This window comes from Gobio gobio, assembly GCF_949357685.1.
Source record: "Gobio gobio genome assembly, chromosome: 4".
In the NCBI taxonomy this organism is placed as follows: Eukaryota; Metazoa; Chordata; class Actinopteri; order Cypriniformes; family Gobionidae; genus Gobio; species Gobio gobio.
Genome location: NC_137100.1, coordinates 57,288,646 through 57,311,183, shown reverse-complemented (window position 1 = coordinate 57,311,183; position 22,538 = coordinate 57,288,646). Strand labels below are relative to the sequence as shown.

Genomic DNA, 22,538 nt, shown 5'->3' with positions numbered 1-22,538 from the left:
GGCAAGTTTATCTGTGAACAAAAACATCTTTTTATCTTATGAAAGATGCATGACGTGAGAAAATCCAGATTTAGGTAAAAGCATATTAAATGTGTCTATTGTAATTTAAAGAGTGACCTCAGAAAAAAAGTAACGGAGAGAAAATCAAATGTCATGTGTGTCATGTTCCTTAAAAGCATAATATTATTTGCTTAAAAAAAGGCTGATCTTATAAATTCCAAAAATGCAATTTGTTGAGAAACTTTGAGAAAATTAAGGAAAAGTATGTTGCCATAAGTCAATGCAATACCGGAATTAAAAAGGGTAAGTTCACCTAAAAATGTTAATTCTGTCAAAATGTACTCTCCCTCATGTCGTTCCAAACCTTTTAAGACTTTCATTCATCTTCGGAACACAAATAAAGACTGACAGCTGTCGATTGCTCAGATTTTATTAAAATATCTTCATTTGTTATCCGAAGATAAACGAAAGTCTTGCAGGTTTGGAACGACATGAGGGTGAGTAAAGGACAGAATTTTCATTTTTGGGTGAACCATCCCTTTAAAGAGTATTTTTTTAGCTGCAGGCATTTCTGAAAAACACAGAGGTAAGAGAGACACGTGTGAGGCCCGCACATGCTCATGTTTCAACACCTACAATCTATAGGTTTTCAGGAAGCAGCTCTATTGTTTACAGTAACGTGACATTTGACGCAATGAGGTGTGCATGTGACAGTCTTTGCTGTTGTGTGTAATTAGTGTATATGTACAATGTCAATGCTGTATTGATGGGCGGACAATGTTTCATTGATTGTTTTTGCGGTGACCTTCAGCTCTTGTGGCTGCAGGCCTGTACGTGTGGACACGCAAGTTCCACTTACACAAGACACCCTTTTTCAATACTTAATAGTGATCCTTGTTTCATTAAAAGTACATCGGAGACATACAAATGAGACTTGAATTGTGACTTGCAAACATCAGATAATTTGGTCTTGGAAGATTTTGATGATAAATATCTGAGTTTATATTGAAATCTTTGACTTTTGTTTGGAGACTTGTTATCTTGGCAAATCTGAGCATACTAAGATATTATTGAGAATACCATTTCCCAGTAAAAAAAGAAATCTGAGAAACATGAGACTTAAAGTGAGGATTTTACCCCAAAATATATATTATTGTGTCATTATTTACCTCATGTTGCATGATTTGGTTTCTTTTTTGTCACACAAAGCTATCAGATCTCTTTAGAAGACTTGGATCACCTCATCATCTCCATCTCTCATTGCTGTACAGAAGAATGTTGAGAGTCTTTTCTATGGGAATCCAAACAACAAGGATCTAGTAGTCATATGTTTCTTTTGTCTTGGTACCCAACAAAGTTGGTGATGTAATGCAGTGCAAAACAAGGGAAATAAATCACAATGGATTAAGCTTGTGCCAGAATGTTTTTTTTTTTAAATCACAATTTCTTTTTCAGTTTACTGACGCTGGGGCAAAGGGGGAAATCAGAAAGAGTAGAGCATATGATGAGAACATTTTGTCAGTCAATAATGAATATGAGTATGTCCTCTCTCAGACTGTTACAATGTGGCCTTTTAAATATGGCCACTGTGAGAAAGGGAAGAGAGAAAAACGGAAAAAACAGTGACGTCAGAGCAATAAACAATGCGACTCAGGTGTCTAATCACAGGATGTCTAACGTGATATTTTAGTGCACCCGTGTCATCAAAATATGCACAAGTGATGGTTCTGTTATTATATTCTGGGTTTAATATCACTTCAGCTACATTTACAGGATTCAAAACATATGATGTCAGTTATCTCGGAAAATCATTTTAACTTGTCCCCCAGTTTTAAAGGCAGAAATGTGAACCTTGTATTTTTGTCAAAGCATTTACTTTTATTATGATGTAAAACGGGTTTGATATTTGATCTGTGAAGTCTAAATCGGCCTTTTGAAAGGAGACCACAAATTTATAAGCTTCTGGTGAAGTCAATAGGTAAGGCAGGGTGCATTAAAGGGTTAGTTAACAATTTAAATTCTGTCATTAATTTCTCACTTACTGACCACTTTCACGGCCCAGAAAGGTAGACGTTGTTAAAATAGTCAGTGTGACTACAGTGGTTCAACCTTAATGTTATGAAGTGACGTGAATACTTTTTGTGCGCAAAAAACAAACAAAAACAACGACTTTATTCAACAATCTTTTCTCTTTCGTGTTAGTCTCCTACGCAATTCACCCAAGTACCACAACGCATGCATGTGATCATGGGATTGTGCTCGGCCAATAGTGAGCCACCGTTCTGCCGTAGAAGTAATAGCGTTTTTGGGTGAACTAACCCTTTGAAGGGGCTATATGCGTTTTTCTGAAATTTAAACTCGCGACTGACACCTGTGGCCAAAAAACAGAACTGCTCTCATTTTCTGCTCGCTCTCGCAGCGGTGGTGACGTCACATCCGCAGACAGCGCGGGGAAAAGACGACCCGCCAGAAAATAGGAAAAATAGGATACAGGCTTATAGGTGCACCCACCGTGAGCGGACAAGGTGTCAGTATGCTCATCAGGAGATGTTTGAGTCATAAATGGTAAAATAAAAAGGCTATTGTTACGTTTATTTTGGGGAAAAAGTTGCATATAGCCCCTTTAATGAAAAGCAAATAATTAATTATAGGGATGTCACAAGTACCGGTACTTCGGTACCAAGTCGGTACTGAAATTATAAAAATGTGACAATACCAGCATTTCTGTAGTACCAACTACACGCAGCTGCGTTCAGTGGCTTCCGTGTTTTTTATTTAAATATTTTTTTATATTTAAATATTACACCTCCATGTTCTGCGTCTCTGTGTGAATGACGGGGAGCAGAGGCGCGGGCGGGCGGGACACTCGCTCGCTGTCTTTGTAGTCTCTGCCGTGTGTCACTATATGAGGACACAAACGCATAAACCGTCACTTCATGAGAATTTACCGTTTCATTTGAGAAAACTGTCATATCATGAACAGACATTCAAAGGTCTTAACGGCAACCCGTTAAAATAAAAGTTCGGTTTAAAAAAAAATTTATTGACAGAATATATCAGGCTACTGTTGTAGCCTACAGTAGGTTTAGCTATATAATAATACGTCTCTACTACTAAGAAAGATTATTCCTAGATGGTTGATTATTTTTCACTTGATCTTTTTTTATAAACAATGTTTACTTTTAAACAGCATACAGCCTTTAAATGTTTGTATTATTTACTTATGATTATAATCATAAATAATAAACCTAATACATTTAATACGTTTTTTTCAATAGTTAAATAAAATAAAAAAACCTATTTAAAGAGTTACATCAGCGACTTAGCATTAAGCTTAGTATCAGTAGAAAACCAGTAGCATATTCAAATTATGGTACTTTCCCCCCTCATATCCCCCTGAGACGAGAGAATTATGCATTTTATTTCTGGAAAAAATATTTTGGCCATAGCCTAGAGACTACAGGAGCCAGTTTCGCATGTTTTCAACCCGCCCATAGGGGTGGGATCTCACTCACAGATTGTAAATGTGCACGGCCCATCGGATCGGGCATTATTAACGGGGCGGTGCGGAGCAAAGTGAGTGTTTCAACTTTTCAATGAATTCTAATGAAAGTTAAGCTTCCATAAGCAGGATCTGATAACGCGCCAGACTGGACACGCGCTGAGAATGACTGCCGCGCTTACCTCAGCTCTTCTCGTGATGAATGAAATCTGACTCCTGCTGTGTTTGTGCCGTGACTTTCGTTCGGTTCACTCACACGTTATTGAAAAGACACAATCAGTTTTTAATTTAACTTTAATTTTTAGGAAATCCCTCCGTGGCGAGGACGATCTGTTTAGATCTGCTCTGACGGATAGATCTGTAGAGATTTTTTTTTATTTATGTTTTTTTATTCACTTACAAATATTTTAATTTAATTTCTTTGTAAAGCACTTTGAATTGCCACTGTGCTATACAAATAAACTTGCCTTGCCTAATTGTAGTGTCTGTTCCCTAACTGAATGAAATGATTGTATTAACGACGGTGGGGGCGGTGTGGGCAAGTGATAACCAGTAGCCGTGGCTTTGGGAGTGGCCTCGTAGGGCAGCGAAGCAAGTGCATTCTGGGAGTTGTTGTCTTTCATCCACATGAGACAAAATACATTTTCTGTCTTTTCTCAGTCTAGAAGGCACCAAATTCAAAAAAAATATGTGCACATTTCTACTACATAAAATGACAGTTTAAATACACATTCATCTTCTCAGCGCTGAAGTCACGTGATTTCAGCAGTTTGGCGGTTTGGCACGTGATCCGAATCATGATTCAACAAGCTGATTCGATACACTCCGAAGCTTCATGAAGCAGTGTTTTGAAATCGGCCATACAAGTCGTTATTTAGTTTTTTTGGAGCACCAAAAATATTCTCGTCGCTTTATAATATTAATATTGAACTACTGTACTCACATGAACTGATTTTAAATATGTTTTAGTCATAGACCGTAAAAAAATTGTACATTAGTACGTTAGTAACGTTACATTAACGGAGTTTGAGAGAGGAAATGTCATTGCAGCAGGCTATGCAGGCCTCACTGAGCCATCGGATTTCAACGAAAATATCTTAATTTGAGTTCGGAGGATGAACGGAGGTCTTATGGGGGGTCTTATGAGGGTGAGTAATAAATGACATTATTTTCATTTTTGGGTTAACCCTTTAAGTGTTGTGCTCTCTTGTCTGTGTAAAGTCATATTTCATGTTACTAGTTTGTTTGCTCTTTGCTGAACACGTGCATATCTAACTTAACGTTACCTGTGTGTTGCGTGTTTTCAAGTGTGGATAACTCACAGAAAAAGAGATATGAGCTGCTCATCATCTGAAGGTAGATCCAGCCTTTCACCAGACCTGCTCCCCGCCGCGCGAAAGGTGCGATCTCAGTCAAGTCAGCTGTTATTTAATTAAGATTTGACGCTTGCGCAGTGCGCGTTTACCCTTTTCACACACTGTGATGACGCGTTTTACCTGCAAAGTATTTTTTATATTTACATTTTTTAAAACAATGTATGTACATTTGTAACACTATAATTTGTATTATATTACCATTGCTGTGTGAGGCTGTTTTACACGGGTTTTACAGCGTCTGTGTGAGTGTCTTTCTTTCTTCTGTCTGCTGTTATCAATCTCTCTCTATTTTGTATCCTCTTTTTGAAAGTTGTGACTATTGTGGAGTTTTTCTTTTGCTATTTGAGCAAATGGGAACACAAAAATATATTTAATGTAGTCTCATTCACCATTATAGAAGTTAACACGACTATGAGACTTCTGCTTATGAGAAACTCGGAAATGTGAAAAGGGACTCATCATGTGTCAAATCTGATAAGAATTTACTTCTATGTTTTAAGTGAACGTAAACAGTTGAAAAAGAAAACGTGTGTAACAGGATCCATGTGTCAGGTCTTGAAGTGACAGCAGCCTAATATACCTGCTGCCAAATAATGAGATCAAATTGAAATGATCTATATGGTAGTTTTCCCCCATGGCATCGATGTCAAAATTGTGGCCAGTAAAAATGCTGAGTGGCTAGTTACTTTGGAAAACCACTAGCCACAGTGGCTGGTGAGCAAAAAGGTTAATGTCAAGCCATGGAGACAATGATAACATAGCCCATGATTGAAATAAAAGAAGAAATGAGAAATCAAGGAAGAAGAAAAAAAAAACTTGTAGGCCTACCTTTTCATACTAACCATGTCATACTATAGGCTATGTTTTGAATTTGTATGACTTCACATGAGCTGGGGGTTGCAAATATAATGTGATACTGGTTTAGATAGTCTTGACATGAAAGAACATTATAAAAATATGACTTTTTACACAGTCACAAGATATGCAGGAATACTAGCAAGAATGTTGTAGACTAACTATCCCAAAAAATACGGTTTACATGGAGCAAACTCCACTCACATTAGAAATGAACCCCGGCAAGAAAAGTAGTCCTACCTAAAAGCTCCATGTGTCTGATTTAAATAATCTAGGGCTGTCAAAAGATTAATCGCGATTAATTGCATCCAAAATAAAAGTTTGTTATGTTAGTTCATGTATATATTTAAGAAATATTTGCATGTATATACATTTATATAATATACATAAATATAAATGTTTTATATATAAAAATAATATTTTTTTCTTAAATATATACATGCTTGTGTGTGTATTTATATATAAATAATAATTAACAGAGTACACACACATATATTATGTAAACACAAACTTTTATTTTGAATGCGATTAATCTTTTGACAGCCCTAAAATAATCTAAATGCTTTTACAATAAATATAATTGTCTGAGGAATAAGACAACATTTCTATGTTTATTGATACAGCCAGGAGTTTTAACTCTGGATATTCCTTGTTAAAAGTTTTCCAACAAGTGAAGGAGACAGCCAAGTTCCTCACATTTATGAATTTATGTGAGTGTTTTTCTTTTGCCCCGAAGCTCTAAAATCGCAGTCCCCTTCTGGATTACCAAAACATTTTTGGCCATTATTTTGGTTTTTGAAGGTTACCATAGAAACAGCACCCTGTAGCAAGGCAACACAATCTAATGGTTGCTTTTTCACGATGATAAGCCAGTGTAGCTAATGCAACCGCTAGACTAGAACTAATCAAATCATGATTTCTGACAATATTTTATAGAGTTGCTATATTTATTTATTTTTAAAATCCACCTTCTCACCCTCACTCCATTGTGCTCACTTTGCTGGCACCAGGAAAAGCATCTTTCCCGTAGACACGTAATAATTATGCATTAGAGTGCATGTTAATGCGTGCGTGTGTGTTCGCACATGGTCCTGGAAATAAATCATTCAAAGCTGAAATTGGAAACAGGGAGATCATGTCACACCTGGTACATAGAGACACAAAAGTCTCTCACACGCACAAAGACTGGCCTTATTTCAATTCAACGTAAGCAATTATACTTAATTAAGACTATACAAAACTGGCCTTTCTGTGCCCACAATACATATGGATACTGAACATTTACTTCGGTTTAGTCGCAAAATGAGTGTACAAACTACATTAAGCAATTGTTTGGATTAAGTTATCCATGCAACTCTTCACCTGTCTTCATTTAAAGACTGGCAAATCTGTTAGTCAGTAACTAAAAACACTTAAACGGCCTCTAAGCCACACGGCAATAAAGTGCCGGTCGCTAGGAAACCACAGAATATTCTTAGCACAAAAAAGGGAGTGAGAGGTTGAACATCCTCAGCGGCGAGGGAGAGAAAATCACATCTTATCTGGTTGAACCAGCCAGGCACCTTATCCAATGGCCATCGCAGTTCTTTGTTCCCCAATCTGGAGTCATGCCAGCCGTTGATAAGACAAAGGCGACCTCCAGACCTCTTAACTCCTGTGCTCTTCATTAGTGTGTCACTTGCCCGTATTACACACTTGATTGTCGTGTTCGGCTGTTAATTGAATATGTCAGATCAGGCCAGTTTTGGAATGGAACGTAACGGATCCATTGTCAACTTAACTGAACCCTTGCCATATGCTGTTAGTTGACATGAATACTATTGTGTTGAACATTAAAATCTGATGTTCAGTCAACCTCGAACTTTCGGAGCAGAAGTTTCTTGAAGATAAAAGGAGAACAAACACATAGTAAGAGAGAAGTTCTGTTTTATGATATGATATAGTGATATTAATAGGGTTCGTGTAGAGACTGTAAAATGAAATTCTAGGACTTTCAAGGACTTTTCGAGCACTACTTGTTTTTGGTTCACCAATACATATTTAGGTTTCAGGATTTTTTTTAAACAAACTTTGTTTAAATATGATTCTGAACTATGTTATGAAAGATATATAACGGAATGCATTGACATTTTACTGTTTGCAAAATGTGGATAAAATGGCCATACTTGGATTTTCCCATTCAATACAATGCATCTATACACTGCATCTAATTTGCATATGTTCTTGGTGCAACATGTAATATCTAATATTTCATAGGAATATTGATATGTAATTTCTTTCCCTATTCACTTGTTATGTCTCCAAAATGCCTGATAAACATGATTTAAGTCCTGGCGTCCTCTACAGTGGTCATTTATGAAATCAATGCCCTGTTTTGTAACAGAAAGTCATATTTTGATTAGAAACCCCATCAAATTTTCCTGAGATGTTGATTTATAAAAAACAATTAGAAAATTAATCCGATTTAAATTATAATAAAAAAAAAATTATCATATTTCCATAAGAGTGCTAAACATTAATGTCAGCCATTTTTAAAGACCAAGAAGTTGTTGTTGTCCTGGTGAAACCTCCAAACATGTGGTATCTCTGCAAAGCCCCGAATGTGCTCTTTACAGGACATCCAGACTGTGACATGTGACATGTATGATCAGAGAAATTCCCTAAAATATAACGTCCACTGCAGTGGACAAAAGTCTATTCGTGGGTCCCAGGAGGATATCATTATTTCTTTCAAACCCTAAAAATAATAATAGAAGAAAACAAAGGGTTTCATTAGTTAGATGTAAAGCATTTCAATGTAACTAATTACAAAGTAATTATAATTTGCAATCTAAATTGCTTGTTTGCACTGAAAATATCGTTTATTTTCTTCTTGTTGTCTTTTTTTAACTCATATTACAGATATAAGATATCCAACATACTTACAACGTATTTAATAATAATAATTATATATATATATATATATATATATATATATATATATATATATATATATATATATATATATATATATATATATATATATATATATATATATATATAGTTTGTAATGTATTTTTTTATTCAACAAATAATATTTGATATAATAATGGTGGCGTACTAATCCCCTTAACCATTGAAAGGATACGACAAATAGCCTATATTGCTTTCCTCATTAATTTTTTCCTCTCATCAAAATATGATTGACCTGAAAAATGAAAGCTGTATACTTGTATGAGCAATATCACGCTCATCATCATAGCTATGCCAAATGGCTATATATCTATATCAGATGGGCTGCAGCTTTAATTTTGCGTGAAAAGATTGTATTTGTGTTTCAAGCACTATTCAAGTACCTCTTCATAAATGTGGCCGTTTTCCATTCAAGTTAAATTCAAGCACCTTGTGCGAACTACCATGCATCCCCCCAAAAAACCCACATGCTTTCAAATGTTGTGTGCATGTTTAGTACTGATACTGGTTCAAAATGTAACTGGGTGGAATTGCTCACTCACGGTCTCACCACAAGCCTTTTTTCTGTTGCAAAAGAGCAAAAATTGCTTCAGCAAGTATATGCAAAGACTATTGTTTAATAGGTGACCAATGATTGCATATATAAGAGATTCGGGTTTGACATTAGTGGTGGATGATTGCTTTAATTACAGAATAATCACTTCAGTGATTGTACATTTCAAGCTTAATTATTACACATATGCTTATTATATTAGCCTGCTGAGCTAAACAGGTCTAGTGTGAATACAGCTGTATTGTCCACACTGACTGACTGGTGTTTCAGGTCAATGAATCAGGTCAAATAAAAACTCTACTTTTCTGGTCTGACTAAACATCATTAAATACTTTTTTTCCTTAGTTTACCATCCAACTTTGATATCTGATAGATGCTTTGACTTTAAAAGGAATATTAAAGGGGTTCAATAACATCTCTATCAACAAAATCAAAGGCATTCTGTTGATTACTACAGAAAGTAATTTCGACTCGTGCCTAAATTTATAAAAACAGAAAAGATTTTTAAGTAAATACACTATTGAAGTCTATGGGTCCATCACAATAAATGTTTCAAATATGAAAGAAGGAAATGGTTTATATGGAACCTTAAAGGGTTCTGTCAGACTCTGCTTCATATACACAACCTTTTAGGGGTTCCCCACTGTAAAAAAAAACAAAAAAAACATTTGTTGTTTCAACTTAAAAAAGTAAGTGTTCGTGCTGCCTTAAAATTGTTTAGTTAATTACTTTTCTTTGAAGTCATTTAAATTTTAAAGCTCATAAACATACTTTATCACTAGAAAAAAATCTGTAAAACATGAAAGTATGCAATCATTTAAAGGTGCAGTGTGTAGTATTTATGAAGATCTATTGACAGAAATGCAATATAATATACATAACTATGTTTTCAGTGGTGTATAACGACCTTACATAATGAACCGTTATGTTTTTATTACATTAGAATGAGCCGTTTCAATCTACATACACCGCGGGTCCCCTTACAGTGAAGTTACCATTTTGCGCCGCCATGTTTCTACAGTAGCCCTAAGCGGACAAACTGCTCTACAGAGATCTAGCTACTCTCTGCTGTCTCAGACACCGACATCTTTGTCCTGTGTCGGCCACTGTAGTTTCTCTATGTGCTTCTCAAAGGGAGGGGTGAGCGGTGGGTGGTTGCAATTCGCAACATCATCACTAGATGTCGCTAAAATTTACACACTGCACCTTTAAGATGTTTCTCATATAGAACCTTTTGGTTTACTACAAAGGGTCAAGAAGCCTAGGGTTCTATATAGAACCACATTCAACCATTGTTTTCTAAGAGTGCAGCAATAAAACATTTGTTAGTGTGAGAATTGTGTGAATTGCATATAAAGCACTCATTTTTTTAAATAATAATAAATTAAAAATTCAATCTGTTCACTAGGTTTAAAAGGTTTAGACCTTTTAAATGCACTTACAAACTGAATTTATGCTATTGATGGAATATTCCAAGTTAAATTAAACAATTTTCTAATAGCCTGCAAGTTTATGATATAAATCTAGAACTTTGTGATATCAGATATTACCATGTCAGCAATAGTCAAATGCCAATTGGCAACGAGATTGAGAAGTGATAAAAGCATTTGCTAACGTTTCTGACAACTCATGGCTTTAATGATGTCACGACTTTTGAATTTTAAGCCAGCGTGCACAGTGGGTGAGTGTCAAAAGACCAAAAAGATGTTTGATCAACAGAAGAATAAAGCCCTACAACAGAAATGAATACAGACAAGTAGTATTAGACTAGAACATGTAATGAAAAACTGCTTTTTGATCAGTTTTTCAAAGGACAGCTGAAGGATACTATTTAAAAAAAAACTATTCCAACAAAGCCACAATACCATTTAAGCTTTATTGTGATATCTGATAGTTTACAATACAGTGAAAACAGACAAATGTGACTTTTCTTTACTAGGACAGAATGCAAAGCAATGTAATCAAGTAAAAAGAAGAAAAAAGCTTTTTTTGCATTGAAGAAGAAAAAAAAGAAAAGAAAGAAAACCAGGCACGACTTAATATAGCCATTATAAACACAACATGCTTTAGACCTTATATTTTAACAGTCCTAAGAAAAGAACTCTGCAAACTTACACAATCGTTTCCTTTGCAAACCTCCGTCGCCTAAACTAGATGTCGTCTGAATGTCAAATATCAGATTAACAGCTCTAGAAATGTTTGAAACCAGTGTCACCAAAAGGAAAAAAGGGAAGTAAACAATCTTTTATACCGCCAAACAACCAACAAATAACAATTAAAATAACAAATATCAATTTCCCACTTGGTATTAAGAGAGGCCACAAACTCCCTTTTTGGTTTGACCAAGCAATTCAGTTTCCAGATTGGTACTACAAGTTAAAAACAAAGCTCTCGGCTGAAAGGTTTCGTTTGAGCGATGTCATATTTTTCAGCGACACTGGCTTCAATCTAGTTCTGCTTCCTAGGGAAAGCTGCTTTTTTGTTAAACGGTCTGGGTCTGTGTTTCTATTGTGAAATTTCGGCAGGTGAATCCAGCTCACCGCTGACCATGATGCTAAAACACGACCAGCAGACATTCTGCTATTAGGCTCTCAACAGGAAACAATTGAAGAGTGAAAATCAACTTTAATATTAAAAAACAAAAAACAAAGCTCATTATCATCAAGCTAAGAGAGCACACATCAAAACACGCTGTGAGACAGCAAAAGAAGTGTCGTAAAGGAAACAACACAGAGGAACTAGTGAACAACAGCAAAAACGGCTACAAATAAAGTGAAGAAAGTAAGGGAACACGCATACATGCATCCACACACACTCGCTCAGTCTCTCCGTCGTCATTCACACACACATATAAAGCCAGATGTACAGTGAACAAAAGTGCTTCAAGTCGGGGAAGTAGAGAAACTAACCCAGTAGAAATATGTATAAAACCTTAAATATGTTACTTTATGTACAAAACTGTGTGAGAGGGACAATGTATTGTCTGTAACTCTGTATCATCTTTCAAGTAAGATATATCTACAACTATTTTGTTTGCATTGTCTTTGACTGATTCAAAGGTCAAGTGACCTGACTGACCTTTTCGGTGACGAACTCTGACTGAGGGTTCACCACTCGTTCTACTATTGCCCGCCGTCCCACCCGCCCTTAAGCACGACAAAACCTCGATATTTATTCGTATCATTAATTATATATATTTATACTTGAAATCTATATTAAATGCCCCTCTACAGGAAGCAAGCTCGGCTCCAACCACCCCGCCCCCTTTTATATACTTTGCAGAATACAACCACTGTTTTCATAACATCTCTAGCTTTGACATAGAACTATGAAAAAATACTGGATTATATTATGCTTCGGTATAGACTTTCGAGTGGATAGAGGTTCTGTGAGGTTCGTGTCGTTTTCGAGTTTGCGCTCTCGCAGAGCTTCTTGTAGATGTGCTGGGTTCTCGGAGTCATGCGCCGCACAACAAAGGAGAGGGAGATTTCTTTTTTTAATCTTTTGAAGAGGCACAAGATTCATGCTGCTTAGAGGCAAAGATGTGGAGAAAAGCTACGAAAGGAACGCATGGGCTCGCATGCTCTCAGACAGTCCGGGGTAAAGTGCAGAAGGTTTAAAAGTGAAAGCTCTGGATTGCATTTATCTCTATTAGCAGCAAAAGAATCACATAACGCCACTTTGAATGGTGTCTGATTGTAAAATTTGAGACCTGTTTCTGATGCGCGCATCCAATTGAGCGAATTACGAGCGTAGCGAACAGGTCTGCCAGCCTGCGGAAGAAAGCAAAGCAGCAGATTTTGTGTGTTTCGAAACTAGAGGGAGATGATCAAGCCAGCAACCACCCAACCCTGCAATCATTCAAAGCATCTAATACAATCATTCGATTATTCGCAATGAAAAAAGGCCATACAATGGACAGACTTTTGCCTCTAAACCCATGAACAAGGCCTCTGCAAAGTGCAAACAAAGTAACTGCATTCAAGTATGCCATAAACACGATGCGTTAAAACACACAGAGCTAACATGCGTGTGCATGTCCTAACGTGTGGTTTAACACATAAATTACACATAGCAATGAACATACACATGATTGTAATATCAACAACAATAGTTTTGTAAAATCATTTGGCGTGAAGGGGGATGAAAACGCAATGCAAACATTGTTCCGAGGAGGACACTAGCTTCAGTTTTCCCTTAATGTCCAGTGCATCCAACCGGCTGTCGCTTGTCCTGTGTTTTTCTCTCGCCTATAGTACGGTTGCAAAAATGGAGCCTGCCACAAATGCCAACTCAAAGACGCGTGTTTGTGTAATCTCACCAAAAGCACCAGAGGCAACTAAAGCTCCTGTAGGGGTCAGACGCTACTGCTGTACCAGAGTGTCCCACGAATTGCACAGTGAAGTCATCCGAGGAAGAAAAAAACATTTCGATTCGGAAATAAAATGGTTAAAACGCAAGGGAGACCATAAATACAAAATAATGCTATGCCACTGCAATGCTGAACGCCCACCCCATCCAAAATATACTGCTACATAGCCTCTAACGTATATGTCAATCATGTTGGTCGCTACCCCAACGTGAACGGAAAGACAATCAGAACTGGCCGGACTCAGAGAAGGAGAAAAATGCTAACCAGTAACATCAGTCCACCAGGAAGGACTCCCGTCGAAAAAGAAGAAAGTACACACGCTAAAAACGCACGCCTCCCGCTTATTCACAAAAAGAGCGGAGGATGTCAAACGGAAAAAAGTGAGACTGTCTTCTTGATACTGTTAACAACAGCTTACGAGGAGCGGTTACACATGAGGAGGGCCGAGCACACCGAAACCAGTAAATGGGGCGGAAACTGAGTCGAACAGGAAGGGAGAAGGTTCGGATCCCAAAGTGTTGACATGTCCATCTCTGAAAAGGTCCTCGAGAGTCTTTCAGTGACCGTAGATGTCTTTGATACGCTTCCCGCCACTCTGCCTTTGAGTTTTGTGATGACCCAGTAGACATGTCTGGATGTGTCATGGTTGACGTTGGCGTGTGTGTGCGCGCGTTTTATTTTTGTTTGTGTACGTGTGCGTGTGGTGGTGTCACTCGGCAAAGTCCACAACAGAGCAGCCCAAAGGTCACTGAGCAGAGAGGATGTAGGCCAAGGTCACTCCCAGCCATTATCTTTGATCATATGAGCCAGCTCGATGATGAACTTTCCTTCTTTGTATTTCTGACTGCTCTCAAATGCATGCTCCTGTAACAGAGACAAAAACAGACAAATGTTACAACCAAATAAACAAACAAACACACAAAGCAGTGTTGACTACTGAAATCAGAAAATATTTTTTGGGGTCTATTTTTCATGCTCAACTCTTTCCCCACCATTGACGGAATTTTCCGGCAATCCATGTTTTCACTTTTATACAGTAGGGGGCGCTATTACGCATCTTCTGAAAGCGTTGAGAATCTCGGGATACAAAAACAAGCAAAGGAAGAAGCAGAAACAAGCGGTAGAAGCATTGCTTACGCATATGTAAGCTAATTCGATCATCAAACATTAAACAGCATATATTAAAACTGCCAAACATTTCTTAAAGCTACACTGTGTAACTTTTTTTGTCTGTTCTTAGCTAAAAACACTTAGTTCTTTCAAAAATATATGTGCTCATTAATGTATATTTACTTCTTTCAAGTAATAAAGTATTCTCGTAAGTTTATAATATGCCATTGAAAATACATAAGGTAATGGGATCTAACGGTGGTCGCCATGTTGCCCCTCCATCTTGAAAGTACATTAGCCAAAGAGGGACATACCCGTAAATTCAAGCTTCGCCTTTCGCGTTGTTTTAATACTGATGGCACTGTACAAAATTCTCTGCCGCATGTGCGCGTCAACTTGTTCAGACTTGTCTGGTGCATGTGCAGATAGTTTTCATCTCAGCAGCGTCCAGTAACAGAGTTATACGGCGTTTTCCTGGCTTGTTTATTCCTCAAAAGTCTGTTTTTCCTTGTGTGGTATTTCTGTGCGTTAATAACTCCGTAAGTAATAATAGTTATTGTCATTGTAGATGTGTTTCAGAGTGTGTCATCGCGTAATTCAGTTGATGTCACCTCAGAAGTATTTTTGTGTCAACATACAATAGCATAATGCTCACCTATTTGAATAATCATTCAGTTATTTTGTTATCAACAATGTTTATTCGTTTATAGAAAATATTTGCTTGTAATGTATGTTGATGGAAATATGTATCAGGTCTGATCGGCATAGTAACAATTGTTATACAGAGCGCACTGCAGTGCTAACGTTAAAGTGGCGCACACACTTTTGTAATCCGACACCGCTTGTTACTGTGCGTTCACACCGCCGCCGGCGAGAGCGTCAAACTTTGCTCTGGCCGCCCTGCCATCGACGCTGTAGAAAGATTTGTGGACGCGCTGCCGCTCTGACGTAGATCGAATGCTTGGTCTTTTTTGAAACAGCATTTAAAGGGGCTGCAAAGCAAACATTCATGCTGACCGGCGTTTGTGATGACTGACCACAAGTAGGGTATAACCGTATAATATAACCTCATGAAATCATTTAAATGTGAAAGTTTAAAAAAAGCAGATCGATGGAAAGAACTTAACAATTATAGTTACATGTTTGCTAACGAAATAAACCAATTAAAAGCCATTTGTGTGGTGGATAAATAATATTGCACGTCTTCTTATCAAACCCGCCGCACCAGCAGTGATCAACCTCCTCTATTTTGCTTGGGAACTAATGTGGTCGGAACCGAAGTTTACAGCGCTGCGTTCTCTAGAATCATCTCAAGCGGAGCACTTCTACATTCCCATTGGTTGCCGCCGGCTGCCGCCGAACCGCGTCATAGCTCATTACCATAAAGTTGACCTGACTTCAACTCTCCTTGACGCCCAAATCGTCCAAGACGCGCCACGCCGCTCTCGCCGGAGCTCGCCGCCGGGCTCCCATTGAGAATGAATGACTTCCGGCCACTTTGACGCTCTCGCCGGCGGCGGTGTGAACGCACAGTTAGCAGCAGCAGCGGCAGCTCCGCTCCTTTTAATGCAGCTGCATTTAGCGCCTATATATGGTACAATAAGCTCTGGTTTACGGTTACATTATACAAATGTAACTTATAAGTAGTTATACAGTTCTTAACTGTGTATGTATATTTACCATCCTTATTTGTTATCTCACAGAAACCACATTTATGTACATATCCACGCAAACCTGTTTATGCCTTGCAATTGGATGACTGAATAAACATTACTATCATCAAAGTTCACTCTGGATTAGCTGCAGTTCTTTCTAGCCGAATAATTAGGCCAGTTGAGTTCCAACCATCCCACTGCGCACAGAATATCCCACAGGCACCGTGTCGAATGTGGACGAGGTCGAACTGGAAGCCATATTAATCTTGGACTAAATCGGCCACCGTAGGAGTTAAAACGAAATCGGAATTGAACAGAACAGAAACTAAAATTCACTGGATGGTCATATACAAGTTCACCACTAGATGGGGGAAAATATCACACAGTGTAGCTTTAATGAAATGTTGAACCCACGAAGAGGTGCAAGCTTTGGTTGTGTTGATGGAAGTGATCCATGTTTTGATTATCGTTCTGAATCCGATTCGGTCATAGTCTTTGACAAAAAACTTGATTTTCTCAGGTTTTTGTTCAAAATGTTGCTTTTTAATGAAACTAACCCACATTCAAGTGTTGATTAAAAAAAATGCATGAAGCTTTTTTCTTTCTATTGACATGTCGAGAAAATTATGAAAAATGCTGGCGCTGGCTGGCAACATTTGATAATGCTGGGGAAAGAGTTGAAAGGTTATAATCAAGACAACAAGCTCCTTCATTAATCCACTCAGACCATGTACTTAAGTTAAGCTACAAAAATAGACCATTAGAAACCGCCATTTTTAAGATGTGCTTGTTTGTACACCTACACAATTTGGCCAAATATTTTCTAAATATATATCGATATGACTATAATATAATAATAAATAGGGGGGGAAATAAATTGTTTTAAACTTGTAGAATATGAGCGTTTTAATGCTTTCTGGACTCCCCTATTACAAAACATAGCTTGCTGAAATGATGTCTTTTTAACCCCTTTAGGCTGTCTGAACCTCCTCTCACACCTGTCCATTACTCATCCTTAAATCGGCCCACTAGAGCAGTGGTGTGTCATCGGGCCTCAGGATGTTAAGCTACACTTCCAGCTTCAACTCAGTCGGCCTGAAATAGGAGCTGTTTCAGAGAGTTTCTCATCACATCAGATGATGATGATGCTGCTGAAAAGAGCTCCGGAAAACTGGTCTGTGATCAGTGTTCCAGAGTGACTTCAATCTGAAAGCTCTGTAATCAAACGTGGACACCTGAAGACTAACAAGATTGAGTCATGATGTAAAATCCCTCTTAACCAATCCTGAGACACGATTAGAGCTCCTGTTTAATCAAGAGGAGAAATGACCTCAATAACTGCCATCTACAAAAACTTGCTGAATAAAAGTATTATTTTCATGATATTTCAAACTATTTTAAATGCACATAACAGATCTGTTAAAGGTGTCATGAACTGGCTTTTTTTATTTTTTTATACTGTTAGGTCTGAGGTCTGAGGTCAACTTATGACGTTTGTGTGGTTTTACATTCAAAAACATCATAATGAATAAGTAATAGGCTATTTTCTGCCTTGGTTTTGAGGCTCTCTGAAAAACTCTCGGATTTGATGGGAGTGCCACACTGAACACTTGGAAGTAAACGCCCACGGCTAGGATTGGATAAGATTTGCATATTTAATGAGCTTCAGCTACCGTCAGTCCCAGGAATCTGGGGGAAATGCTCAGAGGACTCGCAAAATATCAAACAAACACAATGATTCAATCACACACCCAAACACACACACTCACTCGCACGGACACTCACACACTCAAGCGGGCGGGCGGGCGGACACACACACACACACACACACACACACACACACACACACTTACTCACTCACGCGGACACACACACACTCTCGCGGACACAAACACACACACACACACTCGCTCACTCACACAGACACACACACACTCACTCGCACGGACACACACACACACACACTCACTCGCACAGACACACACACACACTCACACGGACACACACACACACACACACACACTCACTCACTCACTCATGCAGACACACACACACGGGCACACACGCGGACACACACACTCTCGCGGACACACACACACTCACTCGCTCGCTCACTCACTCGCACAGACACACGCACACACGCGGACACACACACTCTCGCGGACACACACACACTCGCTCACTCACTCACTCGCTCACTCACTCGCACAGACACACACACTCACTCACTCGCACGGACACACACACACTCACGCGGACACACACACACTCACGCGGACACACACACACTCACACGGACACACACACGCGCGAGCGAGGGCGTACACACACTCACTCACTCACTTGCGCGGACACACACTCACTTGCACGGGCGGACACACACTCACTCACTCACTCACTCGCGCGGACACACACTCACTTGCACGGGTGGACACACACTCACTCACTCACTCACTCGCGCAGACACACACACACTCACTCACTCACTCACTCACTTGCACGGGCGGACTCACTTACACGGGCATGCGGACACACACACACTCACTCACTCACTCACTCACTCACTCACTCGCACCTGGCCCATAACGTTACAAGTCCGATCACGAGTGAACCAATTCAATAACACCTTCTCCCCCCTGTGACAGTGTGCTAAGGTATGTAATCAATAGATTTCAAACTGTAATGTTACGCAAAACTAACACATATAAAAAAACATGTTTTAGCCTACTCACACAAGTGTGTGTTCAGAAGGAAGCTTATGCAGGGACAATCCTTAGCTCACGAGTCGGTGGGCGGGGCTACAGAAGCATATTTATCTGTAGAGGCGGCGTCTAGGTCCTATTACGCATGAGATCCGCTTATTCTGAGAGCTCTCGTTTTCTAGGCCTGGTGTCAATAAAAGCTTTTCTTTGACTAACAAGGAAGTTTTCAGCTCTGAAACTCACAGGATATTCTTATATTACCATGACCTTTTACATATCAAAAGCTCAAGGGAAAGTTGATTTCTCAGTTCATCACCCCTTTAAGCATTATAAAATGAGATGGTGTTTGTTTTAAGGATGCGTTTGTGAACGTTATTATGAAGTATTACTGGTACTGATCTTCTAAGTGTCTGCTGTTAGGATTGCATAAGAAAACACAACAGCATGAACACTTACAGCATCAAAGTGGGCTGTAATTGAGCTGTGATTAAAGACATATACAGTATAGAGCTATATCTGTGCTGGACTGCAGTGGGAAGTCAATGCAAGGGGATGTTAATTCTGGTCACTGGAGCCCAGCAAGGCAAAGTAACAGGATATCAGTAGACAAAAATAAAGAAACCCACACAGCTCAGATTAGCCAACTGCTGTCACTGCAATTGCCGAACATGCACTCTGACAAGCACATATCAGCAAAGTGCAACACCTCGAAACAGAAAGCAGCTTGTATTGTGATGCAAGGAGAAGACATGCCAGAGTTTAAAATGATAGTCTATAATTTGAGTGTAACGGAAGGAGAGTTAACTTACGTATTTCCAGCCCAGAGTGGTTTTACAATTTTCACAGTAGATGTCTGCCACAGCATGTAAACCTGTTAGGAGAACCCTCTCCTCTGCTGGACCACAACCGACATTCACACTGAGGGAAAAGAGGTTAATCAGTGGTCAAAATTATGATTCATGTGACTGACCTGTTTTCTGAAAGTCATTGTGGGTAACCTTTACTGGATGACCACTAAGTAGGTCAGAAGCAGTACTACAGCAGATGTGATTGCTAACACTGGAAGCGACCAATGGCCATGCAGACTTGGATACAGCTATAGGATAACTTTGCCACATAACATAAATCCACTGGCATAAAAATAAACTATGCATGATTTTAGAACAAGTAGTTTGCAAAACCATACATACACAAACTGCAGCATTCAATTAAATGTAATTGACATAATAGATTTAGAAGTGATTTATTTCTGCTTGTCTTTAATGGGACTCAATGACAATGTTAGTAATGCGACCAGCGAGTATACATGAAATTAGAAGCAAAAGATTATTTAAATTAGTGGGCGGAGATCAGACGCATAACGAGCTGGCTTTGATATAATAGTCAAAACTTATTTAAATACATAATGAATCAAAATTTTAGGAATGAATCTCATCTTACTACCATTCAAACGTTTAGGGTTGGTAAGATTTTTTTATGTTTTTATATGTTCACCAAGGTTGCATTTATTTGATCAAAAAAACTGTAATATTGTGTAATAATATTACAATTTAAAATAACATTGATATTTTTTATATATTTAATGTAATTTATTCCTGTGATGCTGATTTGATGCTCATTAAACATTTCTTATTATTATCAATTTTGAAAACAGTCATATTTTTGTGGAGACCGTGATGCATTTTTTTCCCCTGAAAAAAAACCCCATTAATGAATAGAAAGTCCAAAGAACAGCATTTATTTAAAGTAGAATAATTTTTTTACATTATGAAATGTCTTGTCTTTGCTGTCACTTCTGATCAATTTAATCCATCTTTGCTGAATAAAAGTATTAATTTCTTGAAAGAAAAAAAATCTTACCGACCCCAAACTTTTGAACAGTAGTGTATGATAAATCTGTAAATAATGTTGCATGCATAAACAGGCTTTTCCAGTGCATTTATAACACGAATGATCAAATTTTGTTGCAATGCAATTCTCACATACACTTTCATAAAATCTGTACTGGTAAATATTGTATTATTCAGTTCCTTTCAGTATTCAGAATATTTCAAGGGACACCAAAACTCTCTTAGCAAAAGAATCTTTCTTGCGTTTACAATTTGAAGCCAAAACTTCCACATCTGATGACAGCCGTCTCTATATTTTGTGCTTAACATTCGTGCACGGCTGTGCAGTCTGTGAATTGCCTGAGGAATGTCACAGTTCACTAACACAGACATTCAACCTCGCCTTTATCATCGTAATATCTCACACACACCAGAGCGCTTGCTTAAACACACTGGTAGCACAATGCTTAAATATGATGAATCATCAACTCGCATCATTAGATAGCAGTGCTATGTTTAGGCCTACAGCTCTTGTAATATGCAAAACAGCTATAGCCATTCCTCTATGAGTCTCAGACAGAGATATAAGGGATAATGTGCAGTCAACAGGTCACTATCGCAAAATAAACCCCTTCGGGGTGATACAAGACCCCTCTGCTTTGCCCTCTGTCTGGGTTTATTTTGCAATAACATCCAGAAACATTATCCCTTATATACACTACTGTTCAAAAGTTTGGGATCAGTGTGATTGTTGTTATGTTTTTGAAAGAAGTCTCTTATGTTCACCAAGGATGCATCTATGTGATTGGAAATATTCTGTAATATTATTACAGTTTAAAATAACTGTTTTCTACTTTAATACATTTCAAATTGTAATTTATTTATGTGATGCAAAGCTGAATTTTCAGCATTATTACTCCAGTCTTCAGTGTCACATGATCCTTCAGAATTATCAATGATGAATATATTTTTGTTGATATATATATATATTTTTTTTTTTATTAAAAAAACAGCTATTATTTACAATACAAATCCTTTGTGCCATTATAAATGTCGTTACTGTCACTTTTTTAAATCATTTTTGATGCATCCTTGCTGAATAATAGTAGTAATTTTTACAATGACTGACCCCAAGCTTTTAAACATTAGTGTATCGTCTTAATTCACAACAAGAAAATGCTATAAATTGTTGATGTGAATGAGATAATTACTTACACTGAATTAAAGAGGTAGGCTCGTCCCTGGCTGCCTTGGAATGACTAGAGAGACAAAAAGAGAAATATAATGTTATGTGTGTACGATCAGAGTTCTCGCACACTCACAGATGCATTGGACTCGCACATGGTTTTCCATGAAAGACTCACTAAAAGGCAGTAAAAGAGTGCGTGTGGGCGTTATGGTGCTCTCTCTATGTTTGTTTATGTGCGTTCATGGAAAGTCTGTCTGGAAAAAAAAACTGTGTTCTGACAGCCAAGCTCTGGTCACAGGCCAACATGTGTATTTCATAAATGGGTTTTAGCATATGTGTGTGCAAGTATGAAACAGTGTTTCTCTTTAGAAAATGTGCGTGTATGTGGGTTTATGACACAGTACATAATAAGCTCCACACATTGAGCTGACTAGCAGAGAGTG

The 22,538-nt window shown here is 38.1% G+C and overlaps 1 protein-coding gene across 4 annotated transcripts in view; it reads right to left on the bottom strand.

The window, feature by feature from the left end:
- Nucleotides 1-11,093: 11,093 nt before the first annotated feature.
- Nucleotides 11,094-22,538, bottom strand: part of ypel1 (yippee-like 1) — a 29,959-nt gene continuing 18,514 nt past the window's right edge. For 2 of the 4 annotated variants that reach the window (XM_079813922.1, XM_079813921.1), the window contains exons 3-5: nt 22,122-22,165; nt 19,887-19,995; nt 11,102-14,474 (exon numbers count right to left, since the gene is read on the bottom strand). In XM_079813922.1, the coding sequence (XP_079670048.1) occupies nt 14,385-14,474; nt 19,887-19,995; nt 22,122-22,165 (243 nt within the window). In that variant the 3' untranslated portion in view covers nt 11,102-14,384. Of the gene's footprint in view, nt 14,475-19,886; nt 19,996-22,121; nt 22,166-22,538 lie in introns of all 4 variants that reach the window. The other 2 variants (XM_079813919.1, XM_079813920.1) reach the window with 2 other exon arrangements.